Below are 21109 nucleotides of genomic sequence, written 5' to 3' on the forward strand. Positions count from 1 at the left end.
ACCTTTTTAGAATAAGGTAAAACATAAGTTTTAAAAATATTTTAAATCTCTGAGCCTTTCTCATGTATAAATTAAGGGAATTAGACTAATCTCTTTAGGTTCTTTTATAGCTCTGAAATTATATGATTATTCTAAACTAGTATATCAACATACAGAATCTTCCATGATAGAAAATATCAGGCAAAAAAAATCCATGTACTGCTGATGATAGTAATTATTAAGGTTTGATATCGGATTTTTAGTCTCAGATTTTCCTAAATCTTCTTAGATTTAATGTGAGAGTATAATCAAGTTTTAATTATTTGATTTAATGGGGGAGTCATGAGGCAACAGTTCAACAATAATTTATATTTATCTTTGCAGTTTATCATTTTCATGCATCAAATTTTGCTTCTGAATACTTTTGCTTAAGTGAATGTTAGTTTTCATAAAAATTTAAAATTTGGCCATAATAACATCCTTGTAGAAATAATTAATTGAGTTGAACATTCAGAAAAAATCTCATAGTAACTTGGATATCTCAATTGTCTTCCTTTTGTGATTTTTGGAAGGATACATTGCTAGAAACTTAACTTGCTAGCTGCCTTTCACTTAAAATGTAAAGGCTAAGTACTGCGGTAAGAAGTAGGCAATGAGATCATACATTATACCTTTTTAAATTCCTGTATCCAAGCCCTTGAGACTGATTTTGTGTTGGTTTTGTTTTGTGTTCATTGAAGACCTACTGTATATCAAATACAGTTGACGCTTGGAACAACCCCAGGGTTAATCCATGTGTAACTTAGAGTCAGCCCTTCATCCACAGATTCAACCAACCATGGACAATGTAGTACTGTGGTTTTTACTATTAAAAAATATCCATGTTGAAGTGGACCCACACAATTCAAACCTGCATTGTTCAACTGTATTGGCATTCAGTAGAGAATACAAGTATAGAAATAAAGGACATTATTCCTAGGAACTTAGATTAGAATATAATTTGGGAAGAAAGGATTTATACACATAAAAGACCTAAATATGTGAAACAGAGAAAACAAAAAAATGACAGAACTTAAACTCTGAGTAGTGTAGTGTGGGATGGCTGGCCCAGAATTCATAAATGGCTTTCTACAGAAGGTGGAAATAGACTTGAGGCTTAAAATTGAAGAAGGTAGAAAAGAAGTTCTGATTCAGCAAACAGTTAAATATTAAAATTACATGGGTGAAGGATAGTGAAAGTATCAAGAATATATATTATTCTTACAATAAAAGCTGCCTAGAATTAAGATTAGATAGGTTGAAATGGTGTGTGTCAGAGGATTTATACTCGAAGACAGTATGTAGTTATAAAAGTATTTGGCTGTAATTTTTAAGGGAATGCTAACTTTCTGTGTTTATATATGTATGTTTCAGGGAAGAGAAGAAGTAACGAAACCACCACAAATTTAGCCAAGAGGCAAAAGACTGATGTGAATACTGAACATCCTCCCTTTTATTACAACATCCATAGACACAGCATTAAAGGAATGAATATGCCAAAGTAAGACAGTCAGTGAATGACAGTGTATATATTTAATATTTTAATGACATTGTGATTTAAATAAAAGTACAAGAACCTCATTTTTTTCCTTTCCTTGTTCCAGGTTAAAAAAGTTTTTGTGCTGTCTTTCTCAAGCAGGCTTTCGAGTAAGCCGAACTCATTTTGACCCGATGGGTGTCCGTACAGATGCACCTCTAATACAGTTTAAATCTATCCTTTTAAAGTACAGCACCCCCACCTACACTGGAGGACAGTCAGAGGGCCACGTCCAACCAGCGTCCGAAGATACAGTAGCTGACACGGTTGAAATGTCAGTGAATGACAAAGCAGAAGCAAGTGGCTGCAGAAGATGGTAAATATAAAAGAAGTTTGTACCCAGATGTCTGTGTTGATGGCCTAATAGTTCTCTATATCAACTGTAGTGCTTTTTCTATTCTTTCAATTCAGTTGTGTAAAAATAAAAAAAAACAGTGCTGTTTTCATTCAGAAAATTAGCAGTTTCTAACTTAGCTGGTTTGGGAGCTATGCTTTCCAAGTTTTTCTTATTTTAAAGAAAACTTAAAATTTTAATGAAAACATTTCACGTGAAGGCCAAGTTTGTGACTGAGATCACCCCACTGTTTAATACTCAGAAATTTTTCACATGCAAAGTGTTTGGAATTTTATTTATGTTATGGAAGCCATCCTTTACTATACTTAATCACATCTCTACTTAAACTGATTCATGATATTTATGTTTTTCTGTTTGTAGTGTATAAGATGAAGCCAGAGCCTTTTATTAAAATGACCCTAAATAGAATAGGAGGAACAATGTCCTTTCAGGTCACTAATATATTTTTTCACAAATACAAGCTAAAATATATTCCCAATTTCAAGAAATCATATCTCTACCCACACTGATCTTTCATTACTAGCTTTTGAGAAATTAAATAATTGCCTGAGATAGAAATACATTTTCTTATAAGTTTAAGGTCTACATGACTAAACTTCAGAGTAAGATTTTGTTAAAGTAAATTGAGACCACTGTTCTTATATAGTGATTGTTCACAGGCACTAAATTCTGAAGAGAGATTTTGTTATGAATTAAATAAACTGGGTGATCTCAAGTGCCTCAGTTAATGCACGTACAATATTCATTTGCTTGGTTGTCTACCTCTCAGGAGTAAAACTTGTCACCTTATGACTTTCTGAAGTGAGGATTTTCTTGTTTTTTGGGGGGTGGTTTGGCTTTTTTGTTGTTTTGCTTGTTTTTTGGTGTGTGTATGTGCTAATTTTTTGTACAAGTAGCTCAGGCTAACATGACTATGAAAATTAGTTGGAAAAAAATCTCATTTCCATTAATAAATATTGTTCTTGCTTCATTTGAATGTAAGACTTTGGATAAAAAGATATACCAAAAATTTAGATTTTTGTCTCAAGGATTTAATACATATTTACCTTGTTAGAGGAAGTAACTTTTTACAAGCAGTAAGCTTGACAATTAAGGGAGAGTAACAACTGAAAGGTTTAAATACACCATGTAAGCACTCCCATGACATATATAGAAATTCAGATAGTCTAGGTTGCATCAACATAGAATATTAACTTAGAGGAAATAAAAGAAAATCTCTTTGTGTTATTACAGCATAGTCCTAGAAGGTTGCTTTTTCTTGTCTCCAATTAATAGAATTTTAGTAAAATAAAGGAACAGGTGAAGTGCAAATTAGTCTCTATAATGACCATTAAAAAAACCTTTATTATTCCTGCCAGTTAAAATTATAACTCACAAAAGAACACAAAAAGAAATAAAAAGTTATTACTATTTTTTGTATACTTAAGAAAAATTACTATAAATCCGTAAGACAAACCAGCACATGGACCATCTGATTATTTACAATATATGTGTATGGGGAGAGGAATCGAGGTGAAGGAGGAGGAGGATGTGGAACTCACCTCCCCCTACAAACACTTCAAAAATACATCTACACGTGGAACAATTCTCACTGAAAACTGGAAACTGTCATAAAGACTCCTGTACAACCAAGGCTGTAAGAAAGATTCACACAGAAACAGGTAAGAAGGGAAAACAAGCAATCAGGTTGGGACCTGTGACCCTGGGAGGGAACTCAGAGGAAAAGGGAGATTACATGGGCAAAGGCCCTCCCTGCAGGGTGAGTGGTTCAAGCCACATATTGGATGCCTCAGCCCTGGGGTCCAACAAAGGGAAGATGAGCCCCCTTGGCTGGTTGGAGGGCCAGTGAGACTAACAGGTGGGCTGTGGGAAGGCTGCTGTCCACTCATGAGCACGTGGATACTCACCTGCTCGCAAAGCTGGGCGGAAAGGGAGACTGAATTTGAAACCTCTCGAGTGGCTGACTCCTTTCCTGTGAACGCCCTGGTATACCCCCCAACCTGAGCTGAGCAGATACTCCAGCACTGCTTGCCTCGCATCACATCTTCACATTGGAACAAGGGTTGCCACAACCAAGGAAAAAGCTCAGCTGGCCATAAGATGCCAAGGCAGCTCAAACCCTAAGGGCTGTCTTAACAGGGAGGGGGGCAGCCATTACTAGCAATTGCACAGGCAGTGTGGCAGAGGCACTCAGGATCTCTGACAGGCCAGACTGCCATAGCCAGCACCTCAACCCTTGACCCTCGCTGAATACCCATTTCTGCACCTCTTGCTCCAGCACTGCTCCCCTCTGGTGTGAGGGTGACAGTGCTGGGAGGGGCAAAAGCACACACTTAAAGGTAACCAAGCCAGCTTAGACCTGACCCTCAGGGCTTCTGCTCCAGCAACTTGGGACCTGACCCCACCCCTGATAGGCCACTGAGAACATGGGAAGCCCTGCCTCACACCTGACTCCAGCCCTAGCCCCTCCATCTCCAGCCCCACCTCCCACCAAGGTGATAACTGCCAGCACACACTGAAGAAAGATGTGACCTGTGTTTATGTCAGATACAGCTCTCCCACCAAAGAACATGCAGACTATATAGAGACACTCCCACATAAGGACCCCTTCAAGAATGCCATAGGTAACTGTCACACCTAATTTCATAGGGACAGAGAAAGATAAGCCAAATAAGGAGAGAGGAATCTGTCTCAATTGAAAGAGCAAGAGAAAATGGCTGGGGGCGGGGGGCGGACTAATGAAACAGAAATAAACAATTTACCAGATAAAGAATTCAAAGCATTAGTAATAAGCATGCTAACTGAATTAGGGAAAGGAACAGATGAATACAGTGAGAATTTTTAAAAGGAACTAGAAAATATAAAAAAGAACCAGTCAGAACTGAAGAACACAATAACTGAAATGAAAAACAAACTAAAAGGAATGAACAGCAGACTAGGTGATACAGAACACATAAGTGATCTGGGAAGATAGATTAATGAAAATTACCCAATGAGAAAAGCAAAAAGAAAAACTAAAAAAACAAAAAACAGTTTAAGGAATCTCTGGGGTAACATCATGTGTACCAACATTCACATTATAGGGGTCCCAGAAGGAGAAGAGAGACAGGGATCAAAAATGTACTAATGAAATTATGGCTGAAAACTTCCAAAGCCTGAAGGAAACAGATACCCAGATACAGGAAGACAAAGAGTTCCAAACAAGATGAATCCAAAGAGACCCACAACAAGATATATCAAAATTAAAAATGGCAAAAGTTAAAAGAATTCTAAAGGCAGCAAGAGAAAAACAGTCATACACCAGGGAACCCCCATAAAGCTATCGGCTGATTTTCCTTCAGAAACCACAGGCCAGAAGGGAGTGGCATGATATATTTAAAGCGATGAAAGGGAAAAACCCGCAACCTAGGATACTCTACCCAGCACGATTATCATTTAGAATTGAAGGCGAGATAAAGAATTTCTCAGACAAGCAAAAGCTGAAAGAATTCATCAATACTAAGTCAACCCTAAAATAAAATGTTAAAGGGTCTTCTCTAAGTGGAAAAGAAAAGGCTATAACAAGAAGGAATTACCTATAGGAAAGGAAAATCCCACTAGTAAAGGCGAATATGTAGTAAAAGCTGAGTATCAACCACTTAAATAAGCTAGTACAAAGACTAAAAAACAAAAAAATTATTAAAATCAAGTATAACTTGATACTTGATACTGGGATACTTGATATCCCAGTAAAGGGATAAACATGAAGATGTAAAATATAAGAAATACAAAGTGTAGGAGAAGGTAGTAAAAAAAAAAGATCTTTTCAGAATGTGTTTGAACTTAAAGGACTACTATTTAAAACAAATAGATATAGGTCAACATATTTGAACCCCATGGTAACCACAAATCAAAAACCTACAATAGATACACAAAAACAAGAGAGAAAGGAACACAAACATACCACTAAAGAAAATCATCAAACCACATGAGAAGAAACTAAAGAAAGAACAGGGAAGAAAATAACAAAAATAACCAGAAAACAAGTAATAAAATGGCAATAAGTGTATACCTAACAATAATTACTTTAATGTCAATGGACTAAATGCTCCAATCAAAAGACACAGGGTGGCTGATATGCTGCCTACAAGAGACTCACTTCAGAGCTAAAGACCCACAAAGACTGAAAGTGAGGGGATGAAAAAATATTTCATGCAAATGGAAACGACAAGAAAGTGGTGGTAGCAATACTCATACCAGACAAAACAGAATTTAAAACAAAGGCTATAACAAAAAACAAAGAAGGGCATTATATAATGATAAAGGGACCAATACAAAAAGAGGATATTACACTGGTTAACATACGCTCCCAAAACAGGAGCAGCTAAATATATAAAGCAAATACTAACAGACACAAAGGGAGAAACTGACAATAATACAATAATAGTAGGGGACTTCAACACCCCACTTACATCAATGGACAGATCATCCAGACAGAAAATCAATAAGGCAACAGTGGTCTTAAATGACCGAACAGACCAGTTGGACTTAACAGATATCTACAGTACATTCCATCCCAAAAGAGTAGAATATATTCTTTTCATGTGCAATGGAACATTCTCCAGGACAGGTCACATGCTAGGACACAAAACAAGTCCCAACAACTTTAAGAAGACAGAAAGTATATATCAAGCATTTTTCCCAACCATATGGAACTAGAAATCAATTGCAGGAAGAAAAATGGGAAAAACACAAACATATGGAGACTAAACAACATGCTACTGGGGGTGGGGGAGCTCAATGAAGAAATCAAAGAGGAAATCAGAAAATCCCTTAGACAAAATCTATGGGATACAGCAAAAGCGGTTCTAATATGAAGTTTATAGCAATACAGACCTACCTCAGGAAACAAGAAAAATCACAAAGAAAGAGCATAACCTTCCACCTAAAGGAGTTAGAAAAAGAAGAACAAAAAAAGTCCAAAGTCAGCAGAGAAGGAAGGAAATAAAGATCAGAAAGGAAATAAAATGGAGACCAAAAAAACCAAAAGCAACAGAAAAGATAAGTGAAACCAAGAGCTGGTTCTTTGAAAAGATAAACAAAACTGATAAACCTTTAGCCAGGCTCATCAAGAAAAAGAGAGGACCCAAATAAACAAAATAAGAAATGAAACAAAAAATAACAGCTGATACCACAGAGAAAAATCATAAGAGAATACTATAAACAGCAATATGCCAACAAACTGGACAATCTAGAAGAAATGGACAAATTTCTAGAAACATACTACATTCCAAGACTGAATCAGGAAGAAATAGACAATCTGAGCACACTAATCACTAGTAGTGAAATTGAATTTTCAATTTAAAAATACTCCCAGCAAACAGAAGTCCAGGACTGGACAGCTTCACAGGATAATCTACCAAACATATAAAGAGGAGCTAATACCTATCCTTCACAAACTACTCCAAAAAATTGAACATTCCCAAGTTCATTCTACAAGGACACTATGACCCTGAAACCCAAACCAGAAAAGGACACTGCCAAAAAAGGAAATTACAGGCCATAACTTTGATGAATACAGATGCAAAAATCCTCAATAAACTATTAGCAAACTGAATTCAATAATATATAAAAAGGAGGGCTTCCCTGGTGGCGCAGTGATTCAGTCTGCCTGCCGATGCAGAGGACACGGGTTTGTGCCCCGGTCCAAGAAGATCCCACATGCCGCCGAGCGGCTGGGCCCGTGAGCCATGGCCGCTGAGCCCGCGCATCCGGAGCCTGTGCTCCACAACAGGAGAGGCCACAACAGTGAGAGGCCCGCGTACCGCAAAAAAAAAAAAAAAAAAAAAAAAAAAAGATATACAATCTATTAAGTATAAAGACCTAAATGTAAGACCAGACACTATAAAACTTAGAGGAAAACAGAGGAAAAACATTCTTTGACATAAACCACAGCAAGACCTTTTTGACCCACCTCCTAGAGTAATGAAAATAAAAACAAAAATAAACAAATGGGACCTAACTAAACTTAAAAGCTTTTGCACAGCAAAGGAAACCATAAACAAGATGAAAAGACAAACCTCAGAATGGGAGAAAATATTTGCAAACGAAGCAACTGACAAAGGATTAATCTCCAAAATATACAAAGGGCTCATGGAGCTCAGTATCAAGAAAACGAACAACCCAATCAAAAAATGGGCCGAAGACCTAAATAGACATTTCATCAAAGACATACAGATGGCCAAGAGTCATGTGAAAAGATGCTCAACATCACTAATTATTAGAGAAATGCAAATCAAAACTACAATGAGGTATCACCTCACACTGGTCAGAATGGCCATCATCAAAAAATCTACAAACAATAAATACTGGAGAAAAGGGAACTTTTTTGCACTATTGGTGGGAATGTAAATTGATACAGCCACTGTGGAGAACAGTATAGAGGTTCCTTAAAAAACTAAAAATAGAACTACCACATGACCCAGCAATCCCACTACTGGGCATATACACTGAGAAAACCGTAATTCAAAAGGACACATGTACCCCAATGTTCACTGCAGCACTACTTACAATAGCCAGGACACGGAAACAACCTAAATGTCCAACGACAGAGGAATGGATAAAGAAGATGTGGTACATATATATCATGGACTATTACTCAACCATTAAAACGAACAAAATTGGGTCATTTGTAGAGATGTGGATGGACCTAGCGTCTGTCATACAGAGGGAAGTAAGCCAGAAAGAGATAAACAAATATCATATATTAACACATATATATGGAACCTAGAAAAATGGTACAGATGAACCTATTTGCAGGGCAGGAATAGAGACTTAGACATAGAGAACAGACATGTGGACATCTGAGGGGGGAAGGGGAGGGTGGGACAAACCGGGAGACTAGGGGTTTTTTTTTAATTATTTTACTTTTGGCTGCGTTGGGTCTTCGTTGCTGTGCATGGGCTTTCTCTAATTGTGGCGAGCGGGTGCTACTCCTTGCTGTAGTGCGCAGGTTTCTCATTGTGGTGGCTTCTCTTGTTGTGGAGCACAGGCTCTAGGCACATGGCCTTCAGTAGTTGCAGTGCACAGGCTCCAGTACTTGAGGCATGCGGGCTCAGTAGTTGTGGCTCACTGGCTTAGCGGCTCCACAGCACATGGGATCTTCCCAAACCAGGGCTCGAACCCGTGTCCCCTGCATTGGCAGGCAGATTCTTAACCACTGCACCACCAGGGAGGCCCAGAAGAAGATTAGGTTTGACATAAATACACCACCATGTGTAAAATAAATAGCTAGTGGGAACCTGCTATATATAGCACAGGGAGCTCAGCTCGGTGCTCTGTGATGACCTAGATGGGTGTGATGGGGCAGGGGGGGTGGAAGAGAGGTCCAAGAGGGAGGGGATATAGGTATACATATAGCTGACTCACTTCATTGTACAGCAGAAACACAACATTGTAAAGCAATTATACTCCAATTTTTTTAAAAAAGGAAAAGAAAAAAAAAATAAGCAACAAGGATATATTGTACAGCACAGGGAAATATAGGCATTTGGAATAACTTTATTTTTTCGATTTATTTATTTTTGGCTGCATTGGGTCTTTGTTGCTGCGCACGGGCTTTCTCTAGTTGTGGCGAGCAGAGGCTACTCTTCGTTGCAGTGCGCAGGCTTCTCATTGCGGTGGCTTGTTGCAGAGCACGGGCTCTAGGCACGCGGGCTTCAGAAGTTGCAGCGCGTGGGCTCAGTAGTTGTGGTGCACGGGCTTATTTGCTCCGCAGGATGTGGGATCTTCCCGGACAGGGATCGCACCCTTGCCCCCTGCACTGGCAGGCAGATTCTTAACCTCTGTGCCACCAGGGAAGCCCCATTTGGAATAACTTTAAATGGAGTATAATCTGTAAAAATACTGAATCACTTACATATCTATATGTATTAATATCACATATACAGGCAGATTTCCCAAAGAAAGTTTGGTAGGAAGTAGTTTGGAACTCTGTTAAGGTATTTTACCAACCTAAAGAGGAAATACCTTTTAACAGTAGTAGCAATTTAGGACACTGTAAATGTTGATCACATTGTAAAGTAATATCAGTTGTATCCCTCCATTAAAATTTGGTAAACACAAGAAACCAGTTCCTATTCCACCATGAGGAAACCAGTGTGTTGACTCTGCTAGTTGCTATTGTTAATACTCTTAACCATACACTCATGAAATGAATGGGAAGTAACCAAGAGATGGGTTTAGGGGCCACTGTAGCAGATATGGGTTAAAACTCCATTTTATCACCTGACTTTCATAAGCCTCCACTCTGAATAAATGCATGATGTTCTGGTTCCCACAAATTAGAACTAACTCAAGACCAGTTCAGTAATCCCAAAATGTCTAGGAATTTATTTCCTTGTTGCATAATTGCTCTGGTAAACGGCCACAGGTTACTTTGGAGAAGATTAAGAGGAACATACATATTATACTTGCGATGTTAAGGCTCTGGGAATAGGCATTAAATCGGGCCTGTGGGGCTTCCCTGGTGGCGCAATGGTTGAGAGTCCGCCTGCCGATGCAGGGGACACGGGTTCGTGCCCTGGGCTGGGAAGATCCCACGTGCCGCGGAACAGCTGGGCCCGTGAGCCATGGCCACTGAGCCTGCGCGTCCGGAGCCTGTGCTCCGGAACGGGAGAGGCCACAACAGTGAGGCCCGCGTACCGCAAAAAAAATATCGGGCCTGGGAATTGGGTAAGAGATGGTGACTACAATATTGGCTCAAGTCAGATCTATAGTTTTCAGTTATATAAATCAAACAGAACCACTTTTGTCCTTTGGATCACACAATCAATTAGCCAAACCCAAGAAAAACAGACTATACTGACCACCCTGTTAGTCCTACTGCCTATTATAGTAACTACACCACCTTTCTAGTCTAGCATTAAGGGAACTACTTGGTTTCTGACACACTGAAGTTCTGGCAACGGCCACGGCATCAAGGAGTCCATTTCAATGTATGCACCTCCCACTGGCGTTCATGGCCTACAGACATACTATAAAGCTTCTCAAGGGTGTAGTTCTCTGCTCAGCAGTGTATTTCTCAATGCCTTGGTAAACAGAGTGAATCAGGCCCTCAGGAGGGATATAGTGAGATTTGGTTGAGCAGATCATATTATAAATCCTCCCCAACATTCCCCCTCCTAAGTCTTTGATTTCCCTTCTCTACATTATATCAAGGAATTTCTAGCATCCTACTTCCAATTTAGATAAGCCATTGCTGAGTCAAAATAACAAGCGAACAGAACTATCCCCAGCTGTTCAAGCTGGCAAACTGAGCCTTAACCTTGGGTATAAGTATACCCATATTGATAACCTGACCCAATTTAAAATTACATTCCTCCCTTCAGGAGCCAGCATACTCAAAATCTATTTCCCTGGTATTCTCCGCATATCAGTATATATGATTAAAAAAAAAAAAAGCAAAACGTTCTTTCAGGTCACACTTTGTTTCTGTATGTCCTGGAGACAATGGGGGATTTTAAGGATAACAGAACATATACACTGCTTTTTCCCAGGTAACTAACCACCTGAAGTGAGGTTATTAAGCAGTCATACACCAAGGCAGCAAATATCTAAGGAGTTTCTTTCAATTTTAAGTTAGGCTCAGTGGAGTTAAGGATTTAAGATACTCATTCATCCAAATCTTTCTGAAACTCTTATTCCAATTCTGAGAATGCCAATCTTTCCTGCCCAGTGTCTCTACTCTCATTGAAGAGACCCAGCAAGACAGCAAATTCACACAATTTGTAGGATCAAATTGTCTTTTATAACAATCTCAGCCTTAAAGTTACAAAGGAGGCTGGAAAAGTGGGCATCTCACAATGTTAGACTTCATACGGAGATTGACTCCCATACTCTTTAGGAAAGGGAAATCACAAGGCCCAGGAAGAGTTTACAAAAGCTGAACATCTAGAAAGAAAGACTGTCTACACTTGCCCACGCCGCTTTACAATCATAGCCATGTTCCCTTTCTCTGTTGCCTCTCTTTCCCCACTCTACAAAGAAACTCCTCTTCTAGCTCAAGGATCCTTTTCTGGCTCTTGGGGGTGGGGGTGGGGGTGGGGGGATGATAAGACTATTAACTTTAAAATGTGAGTAAATTGTAAGTGTGAGTTATCCCAAAACTGTAAACTTCTTCAACCTATTTTATGCAATTGAAGTTGACTGTGAAGAAAGAATTTTTTTATTATTGTTTTTTAATGTGCTGGGGTAGATTACTATATAATGGCCCCCAGTGAATCACTCTTTTTTTTTTAAGAGGTCTAGGGGGCTTGCCTCCACCCCAGACTTTTTTAAAATTTATTTTAGTTTTGGCCTGCATGGGGTCTTAGTTGCAGTATGCGGGATCTTTGTTGCGGCATGCAGGATTTTTCATCGTGGCGTGCGGGCTTCTCTCTAGTTGTGGTGTGCAGGCTCCAGAGCATACAGGCTCTTTGTTGTGGCACACGGGCTTCTCTCTAGTTGCAGCACATGTGCTCTCTAGCTGTGGCATGTGGGCTCCAGAGCACATGGGTTCTGTAGTCGTGGTGTGGGTTCCAGAGCACGTGGGTTCTGTAGTTTGCAGCACACGCGCTCTCTAGTTGAGGCATGCGGGCTTAGTGTGCCCCATGGCATGTGGGATCTTAGTTGTCCGACCAGGGATCAAACCCATGTCCCCTGTGTTGGAAGGCGGATTCTCAACCACTGGACCACCAGGGAAGCCCCTATGAAGAGAGAATTTTAGATCATGTAGACCAGCCGTCCCCCACCTTTTTGGCACCAGGAACCAGCTTCGTGGAAAACAATTTTTCCACAGACCGCGGTCAGGGGGAGGGGGGATGGTTTCGGGATGATTCAAGCACATTAAATTTATTGTGCACTTCATTTCTATTTTGTAATATATAATGAAATAATTATATAACTCACCATAATGCAGACTCAATGGGAGCCCTGAGCTTGACTGTCACTTGCCACCCATTGATAGGGTTTTGATATGAGTCTGCAAGCAGTTGATTTATTATGGTCTCTGTGCAGTCAAACCTCTCTGCTAATGATAATCTGTATTTGCAGCCACTGCCCAGCGCTAGCATCACCGCCTCAGCTCCACCTCCGATCATCAGGCATTAGATTCTCATAAGGAGCACGCAACCTAGATCCCTCACATGTGTAGTTCACAGTAGGATTCACGTTCCTATGAGAACCTAATGCCACCGCTGAACTGACAGGAGGCGGAGCTCAGGCAGTGATGCAAGCGATGGGGAGCGGCTGTAAATACAGATGAAGCTTCGCTTGCTTGCCCGCCGCTCACCTCCTGCTGTGCAGCCTGGTTTCTAACTGGTCCATGGTCCAGGGGTTGGGGACCCCAGATAGAGACCTGAGAATAAAATTTGCCAAGTAAAAACATTTCCTAGGAAGTGACATGTTAATTTTAATAGCTTATATTTATGTGAGATTTAGCACTACACATTGTTGTCTTTACACAGATTATATCATATAAGCTTACAGCAAAGCTCAATGAGATTTATCCAATTCCACTCTAAAACTGGCAAATGAAAGAGCCAGGATCCAATCCCAGGCTGACTTCAGTACTCATGCTTTTAGCCACTTGGTGATCAACCCTTATTAAAGGAAATATAGACATACGTAAAGTTTAATTGTCAACTTTTGACTAAAGGCAGTTCCATAGAAACTTCAGGAACAGAATTATTACAAAACTATGGTTAACCACTGGCCTACTGAGCATCTTCCATATCTGAAACCGTCAACCATTCATTATACTTTGGACTCAATTGACAGCAAAATCATTGCAAGCAACATTTTGAAGATAACAGGTAAACTTGCATTAAATTCCAGAGCTCTCTCAGTAATCTGTCACAACTTGAAAATCTCAATACATTTGATAAGAATCTATTAAGTGTGTGCTCAACCCTGTAAAGATTTTATTCCATACTTTCAAAGATAAAAGTTCATGTTTTAGAGATAGAAAGGACCATAGGCAACATCAACCCCTTCATCTTACAGATGACACTGCTAATGGGGTAGAGGAACTAAGACACTTGGCCACAGTTACATCAGATTCACATACAGAAATGAGAACAGAAGGCAAATTTTGTTTGTTTGTTTTTGTTTTTTTACCGAAGTAGTACATATACATTATTTCACAAGTTAAGTAAATTCTTAGAGGTGGAACGAGTGGGCCAAAGATCCACTCCTTATTTCTACGTAATATACTAACAGTCCTCTTATTTTCAATTTTGAATTTTCAATTCAATTTTAGGCACCACCTATTAAATTCCTATATACTAAATACTGTAGAAGATAAGGATATAATTTTCTTATACTATTTTTGAGATGCCTGGTACTATGTTTTTTTACCTCTTTGAACATGTGCATGTGTTTTCTCCTTTCTGGATCTTTCAGAATCCTTTTATCACATGCTCCTGTCCTTGATATGCAGCTTCTTACTATTCTTTGTGCTAGGCACTCTTGGGGTCCTTTCAATCTGGAAACCCAGGTCCTTCACTTCTGAATCATTTTATTACATTGTTTCTTCAATAATTTCCTCTCCATTTAACCTTTCCGCTCTTCCTAAAACTTTTTACAGTTAAATTTTGGGCCTTCTAGATAGATTTTTAAACTTTTTTCTCTATTTTCCACCTTTTTGTTTACCACTTTCTGTGAGATGCATCTGACTTGCATTCCAATACTTCTGTTGGTCTTAAACATTTTTCCTATTGTATTTTATAATCTCCAAGTTCTTTTATTCTCGCATATTTCCTTTAAAAGATATTATTTTTAATTTGTGAATGTTAAGAGTGAGGTTTTTTTTTTTTAATAAATTCATTTATTTATTTTTGGCTGCGTTGGGTCTTCGTTGCTGTGTGCAGGCTTTCTCTAGTTGCAGTGAGTGGGGGCTACTCTTCGTTGTGGTGCGCGGGCTTCTCACTGCGGTGGCTTCTCTAGTTGTGGAGCACGGACTCCAGGCACGCGATCTTCAAGAGTTGTGGCTCGCGGGCTCTAGAGTGCAGGCTCAGTGGTTGTGGCGCACGGGCTTTGTTGCTCCGCGGCATGTGGGATCTTCCTGGACCAGGGCTCGAAACTGTGTCCCCTGCATTGGCAGGTGGATTCTTAAACACTGCGCCACCAGGGAAGCCCCGAGTTTCTGAGATTTTAAAGTTGGGTTTTTTTCTGCTTCCTGCATTATCTTTTTCATTTTTTCATCTTTTCATCTTTCATCAGTTTTGATCTGTTATAGTTTCAGCCTGTCTTTCATGTCAGAGGCTTTCCTCAAATGCCTGGTGACTTGGGCTAGCTTCTTATATTTCAGTGTGCAAAGGTCTATTCAAGTCTATTTACTGGTGCACCATACTGCAAGGCGACTGAGAAAGTGCAACTTTTTTGTTTGGGTTACCCTCAAATGTCATTGTGGGTTTCTCCAAGAGGAATCCTCCAGTCTTCTACCTAGTGGTCATCAGAATGCCAGCATTCTGGGGACTTTGTATGGGAAGGGAACAGGGTCATCTCAACATTCAGGATGGGGCCCCCTCTGCTATGCCTGGTGTCCCAAGTCTCACACAGCTCTGGCTCATATTTTATAGAGAACCAATCACCCTTCTCCTGATGGGACAATGGAAAGGCAGTCTTCTAGTGGTGAGGATGGTTTCTGTGGATCCAAATACTCCTTATACACACATTCAACCAATCCAATTTTCATGCTCATTTTGTACCCTTATCTTTTCCAGCAGTCCAAGGGCTCCAATTTTTAAGGTTTCTGTGGACATTCCTGATCTTTCTTTATGCTGCTCTATCAGTTACCACTGACCATTCACCATCCATGTGAAAACATTCGTCTTCCCAATGTGCTGACAGCTAACATCTGTCTCCAAAATCCTTATCTTTGACCTGTTGAGTTTACTCATTTTTTAAAAAATGTATTCCTTTGGTACCATCTTAATGGAGTTTGGTTTAAAATTTAATCCATTGACTAAACAGAAAAAGTACACTTTTAGAAAATAACTTTTACTTGCCAACTGAGCAGTACTTTCAATATATTTTTATTACTGGTCACCAAATGAATAAAATTTAGTCTAAGACTCCGGCCATCTTATGTTTTGCTAAAAGATAAATTTAGCATAATTTAGTAGTATGCTTTCATCTTTACGTTAGGAATTGCCTGCTAAATTGTGTCTAGGCCAATAACAAGCATTAGCCACTGTTATGGGCCGAACTGTGCCCCCCCACCCTCCCCAATTCATATTGAAGTCCTAACACCCTGAGTACTTCAGAATGACTATATTTGGAGATAGCGTCTTTTTTTTTTTTTTTTTTTTTTTTTGCAGTACGTGGGCCTCTCACTGTTGTGGCCTCTCCCGTTGCGGAGCAACAGGCTCCGGACGCGCAGGCTCAGCGGCCATGGCTCACGGGCCCAGCCACTCCGCGGCATGTGGGATCTTCCCAGGCCAGGGCACGAACCTGTGTCCCCTGCATCAGCAGGCGGACTCTCAACCACTGTGCCACCAGGGAAGCCCGGAGATAGCGTCTTTTAAGGGGTATAATTTAGATTCAATGAGGTCACTGGGAATGGGCCCTAATCTGGTATGACTGGTGTCCTTATAAGAAATTAGGACACACATGCACAGAGGAAATACCACGTGATGACAAAAGGAGAAGATGTCATCTACAAACAAAGGAGAAAGGTCTCAGAAGAAACAATTCTGCCAACACCTTGATCTTGGAATTCTAACCTCCAGAACTGTGTGAAAATAAATTTCTGTTGTTTAAGCCATCTGTCTGTTCGTTATGGCAGACCTAGCAAACTAAACCAGCCACCTGAAGTGGAGACTGGTATTAAGGGCTATACACAATGAAAGAATACCACTTAAGATTTTGAGGAGCTCATTTGAAAGAAATTTGGTATAACTTAAGAACACTGAAGAGAGCTCTTCAATTACATTCTGCTAAAATAATCACAGATTAGCTACACAACTCATTTATTAAATCAATTCCTAATTAAACAAAATTACAAAAGGAAGCTTGTGGTTTCTAGCTGTAAACTTTCAAACACATAGCAGCTACAGGAGAATTTCTGTAACAGTAATAAAATGTATAGCCATATTCAAAAAGGTCACAGTTTTATACCAAATAAATCATCTGTGATAAGAAAACATGCTGTTTGTAAGCATGAGAATGCATCATTAAATGTTTAAGCTGGAAGCAACCTTAGACACCATCTAAGATACATCTCTAATTTTAACTGGGCCCAAAAGGCAAGTAGGGTTAGACTAAAAGTATGCTGAATGGCACTGAAAGTTATATCTGTAACTGAAGACCCATTTGTCTTCTATAAAGGGAGTCATTTAAAAAAATAACAACCTGGGCTTCCCTGGTGGTGCAGTGGTTGAGAGTCTGCCTGCCGATGCAGGGGACGCGGGTTCGTGCCCTGGTCCGGAAGATCCCACATGCCGCGGAGCGGGTGGGCCCGTGAGCCATGGCCGCTGAGCCCGTGCGTCCGGAGACTGTTGCTCCGCAACGGGAGAGGCCACAACAGTGAGAGGCCCGCGTACCACAAAAATAAATAAATAAATAACATTATTGAGATATAAGACACTTACCATAAGATGCACCCTTTTAAAATATTATTTAAGGAATTGTTTCAGGGGGGTTTAAATATTCAGAGTTATACAAGCATCACCAACTTCAGAATTACTAATTTTCATTCCCCCAAGAAGAAACCCCATAGCCATAATTTTCAACTCTTCTCCAGCCCTTAGCAATGACTAATTGATTTTCTGTCTGCCTATTCTGGGAAAATACTACTCCATCTTCCTAGAATCAGATGTCCTACATTAATCATTTTATATGTTGTTGGATTTGGCATGCTAGTAGGGCTTTTTGTTGTTGTTGTTTGAGATTCATGTCTGTATTCATAAGACACACTGATCTGTAGTTTTCCTTTCTTGTGATGCCTTTGGTTTTGGTACCAGAGTAAATACTAGCCTCACAGAATGAGTTAACAAGTATACTCTATATTTTGCGAGAATTTACAAAGGACTGGTTTTAGTTCTGTAAACATTTGGTAGAATTCACCAGTGTAGTCATTTGGGTCTGGCCATTTTTCTCTGTGGGAAGTTGTTATTTTTTTGTAACTAATTCAATCTATTATAAATCTATTCAGGTTTTCAATTTGTTCTTGAGCCAGTTTCAGAGTTTGTGTCTTTATAGGAATTTGTCCATTTGATCTAGGTTACCTAATTTGTTGGCATACAACTGTTCATATTATTCCCTTATAATCATTTTTCTTTCTATAACGTCAGTAGTTGATATTCTTCATTGCTGATTTTAGTAATCTGAGTCTTCTCAACAGGTTTGTAAATTTTGTTGATGTTTTCAAAGAACCATCTTTTATTTTTTTGTTTTCCTATGACCTATTTCAGTTATTTCTGCTTCAATGTTCCCCCCTCCCTTATGCCTGTTTTGTGGTTAGTTTGCTCTTTACAGTCTTAAGGTGGAAGGTTAGGTTATTAGTTTGAGATTTCCTTTGTTAATATCTACACCTGTAATTTTCCCTCTAAACACAGCATCCTATAAGTTCTACTATGTTGTGTCTTCATTTTCATTCACTTCAAAATATTTTCCAATTTGCTTTTTGATATTTCCTCCGACCTTTTTTTAAGTATTGGTTAATTTCCACATATTTACGAATTAACGAAATTTCCTTCTGCTATGGAATTCTAATTTCATTTCATTGTAGCCAAAGTCCATAAACTGAATAATTTTTTCTTTTAATTTACTGAGACTTGTTTTATGATCTAGCCTATCACCGACCCTGGAGAACATTCTATGTCCACTTGAGAATATGTATTCTACTATTGTTGGGTAAAGTTTTCTCTTGCTGTGTTAGGTCTAGTTGGTTTACTGTGCTGTTCAAGTCTGTTTCCTTGTTGACCTTCTACCAAGTTAAACTGTCCACTATGAAAACAGCGTGTTGACTTCAACTATTATTGTTGAATTGTCTATTTCTCCCTTCAATTATGCTGCTTTCTGCCTCATCTGGGAATGTATTTTAGGGCCCTGTTGTTTGCTGGACACATATTTACAATTGTTACATTTTCCTGAAGACTGGCTCTTTTATCATTATAAATGATTATGTCTCTACTAACAATTTTTGTCTTAAGGTCTCTTTTTTTAAATAAATTGTTTTTCTTTATTTTTGGCTGTGTTGGGTCTTCATTGCTGCGCTTTCTCTAGTTGGGGAGCGGGGGCTGCTCTTTGTTGTGGTGCGTGGGCTTCTCATTGGGTGGCTTCTCTTGCTGCAGAGCATGGGCTCTAGGTGTGCAGGCTTCAGTAGTTGTGGCACACGGGCTCAGGAGTTGTGTCTCGTGGGCTCTAAAGCACAGGCTCAGTAGCTGTGGTGCACAGGCTTTGTTGCTCCACGTCATGTAGGATCTTCCCAGACCAGGGCTCGAACCCATGTTCCCTGCATTGGCAGGCAGATTCTTAACCACTGCGCCACCAGGGAAGCCCAAGGTCTCTTTTGTCTAAAATTAGTATAGCTATTTAGGTTCTTTTGGTTTCTGTTGAGGTTTTCCACCTTTTTACTTTCAACCAATCTGTTTCTTTGAAACTAAACATGTCTCTTGTGGACAGCAATATAGTTGCATGTTTTTAATCCATTCTGCCAACTGCCTTTTATTGGACTGTTTCGTCCATTCACATCCAATGTAATTCATAGTAACAGGATTTGTATCTGCCAGTTTGCTTATCGTCTTCTCTGTTATGTCTTATTTCTCTATTCCTCTATTACAGCCTTCTTTTGTGTTAAATGTTAATTTCTTATATACCATTTTAATTCCTTTTACTAATTTTGGAGTTATTGTTTTAGTGGTTGTGCTAGGGATGATAACATCTTAATTTAAAATAATCTGACTGCAGATTAACACCAATTTAATTTCCATAGTCAATAAAACCTTTGCTCCAATATAGCTCTTCCCTCCGTGATGTTTTATGCTATTGCCATACAAATTACAACTATACACATTATAACCCATTCAACAGTCTCATATTTATTACTGTATGTGATTTTCTTTTAAATCAGAAGACTTACAAATAAGAAGTACTACTGCAGACTGAATGTCTCTTCCCCAAACCCATTATGTAATGGTAGCTGGAGGTTGAGCCTACGGGAGGTACTTAGGTTCAGATGAGGTCATGAGAGTGGGGCCCCCATTATGGGACTAGTGTCCTTATAAGAAGAGAAAGAAACCAGAGCTCTCTCTACCATGCAGGGAAACAGTGATAAAGCAGCTGTCTACAAGCCAGGAGGAGGGCCCTCACCAGGAACTGAAGCTACCCACACCTTGATCTTGGACTTCCCAGCCTCCAAAGCTATGAGAAACAAATGTATTCTGTTTAAGCCATCCAGTCTATGGTATTTTGTTATAGCGGCCCAAGCTAATACAAATATACTGTCCTTTATGTTTAATTATGTAGTTAACTTTACCAGTGCTACTTATTTGTGTGGATTCAACTTACTATCTAATGACCTTTCAATTCTGCCTAAAGGATTCTTTAGTATTTCTTGTAAGGCAGGCAGGTCTGCTAGTGACAAATTTGTTCTGTTTTTATGTGTGAACATCTTAATTTCTTTCATTTTGAGGAATAATTTTGTGGCATACAGAATTCTAGGTGGACTGTCTTTTTCTTTCAGTGCTTTTTATGTCATTCACTACTCTCCCAGCCACCATGATTTCCCATGAGAAGTGAGTTGTTAATCTTACTAAAGATACCTTGTATGCGATCACTTTTCTCTTGCTGCTTCTGAAAGTCTGTCTTACTTAGCATTAGTTAAGCTTCTGAGATGTGCGGATTCTTTTTCATAAAATTCTAAAGTTTTGCACAATTATTTCTTCAAATACACTTTGTGCCCCTTTCTCTTCTCTCCTTCTAGGACCCCAATTATGCTAATACACTTGACAGTGTCCCACAGATCTCTGCAGCTTTTTTTCCCCTTCATTCCTTTTTTTTTTAATTTAATTTTTATTTTATATTGGGGTATAGTTGATTTACAATGTTGTGTTAGTTTCTATTCCTTTCCTTTTTTTCTGAGAGGACACTCTCAACTGATACCTCTTGATACTTCTGTTCAAGTTTGCTGAATATTTCTACCAGTTCAAATCTGCTTTTGAGGCCCTCTACTGAAT

General features: G+C 39.3%; 2 protein-coding genes across 8 annotated transcripts in view; one reads left to right on the top strand and one right to left on the bottom strand.

Moving 5' to 3' along the window:
* Nucleotides 1-3360, top strand: part of TRMT1L (tRNA methyltransferase 1 like) — a 36684-nt gene extending 33324 nt beyond the window's left edge. For 3 of the 5 annotated variants that reach the window (XM_030873048.3, XM_060295363.2, XM_030873051.2), the window contains 2 exons: nt 1393-1519; nt 1623-3359. In XM_030873048.3, the coding sequence (XP_030728908.1) occupies nt 1393-1519; nt 1623-1875 (380 nt within the window). In that variant the 3' untranslated portion in view covers nt 1876-3359. Of the gene's footprint in view, nt 1-1392; nt 1520-1622 lie in introns of all 5 variants that reach the window. The other 2 variants (XM_030873049.3, XM_060295364.1) reach the window with 2 other exon arrangements.
* RNF2 (ring finger protein 2) overlaps nt 1-21109 on the bottom strand; it is a 101536-nt gene that overhangs the window by 21435 nt on the left and 58992 nt on the right. The gene's annotated exons all lie outside the window — the stretch shown is intronic.

The sequence above is a fragment of the Globicephala melas genome, chromosome 1 (assembly GCF_963455315.2).
Source record: "Globicephala melas chromosome 1, mGloMel1.2, whole genome shotgun sequence".
Lineage (NCBI taxonomy): Eukaryota > Metazoa > Chordata > Mammalia > Artiodactyla > Delphinidae > Globicephala > Globicephala melas.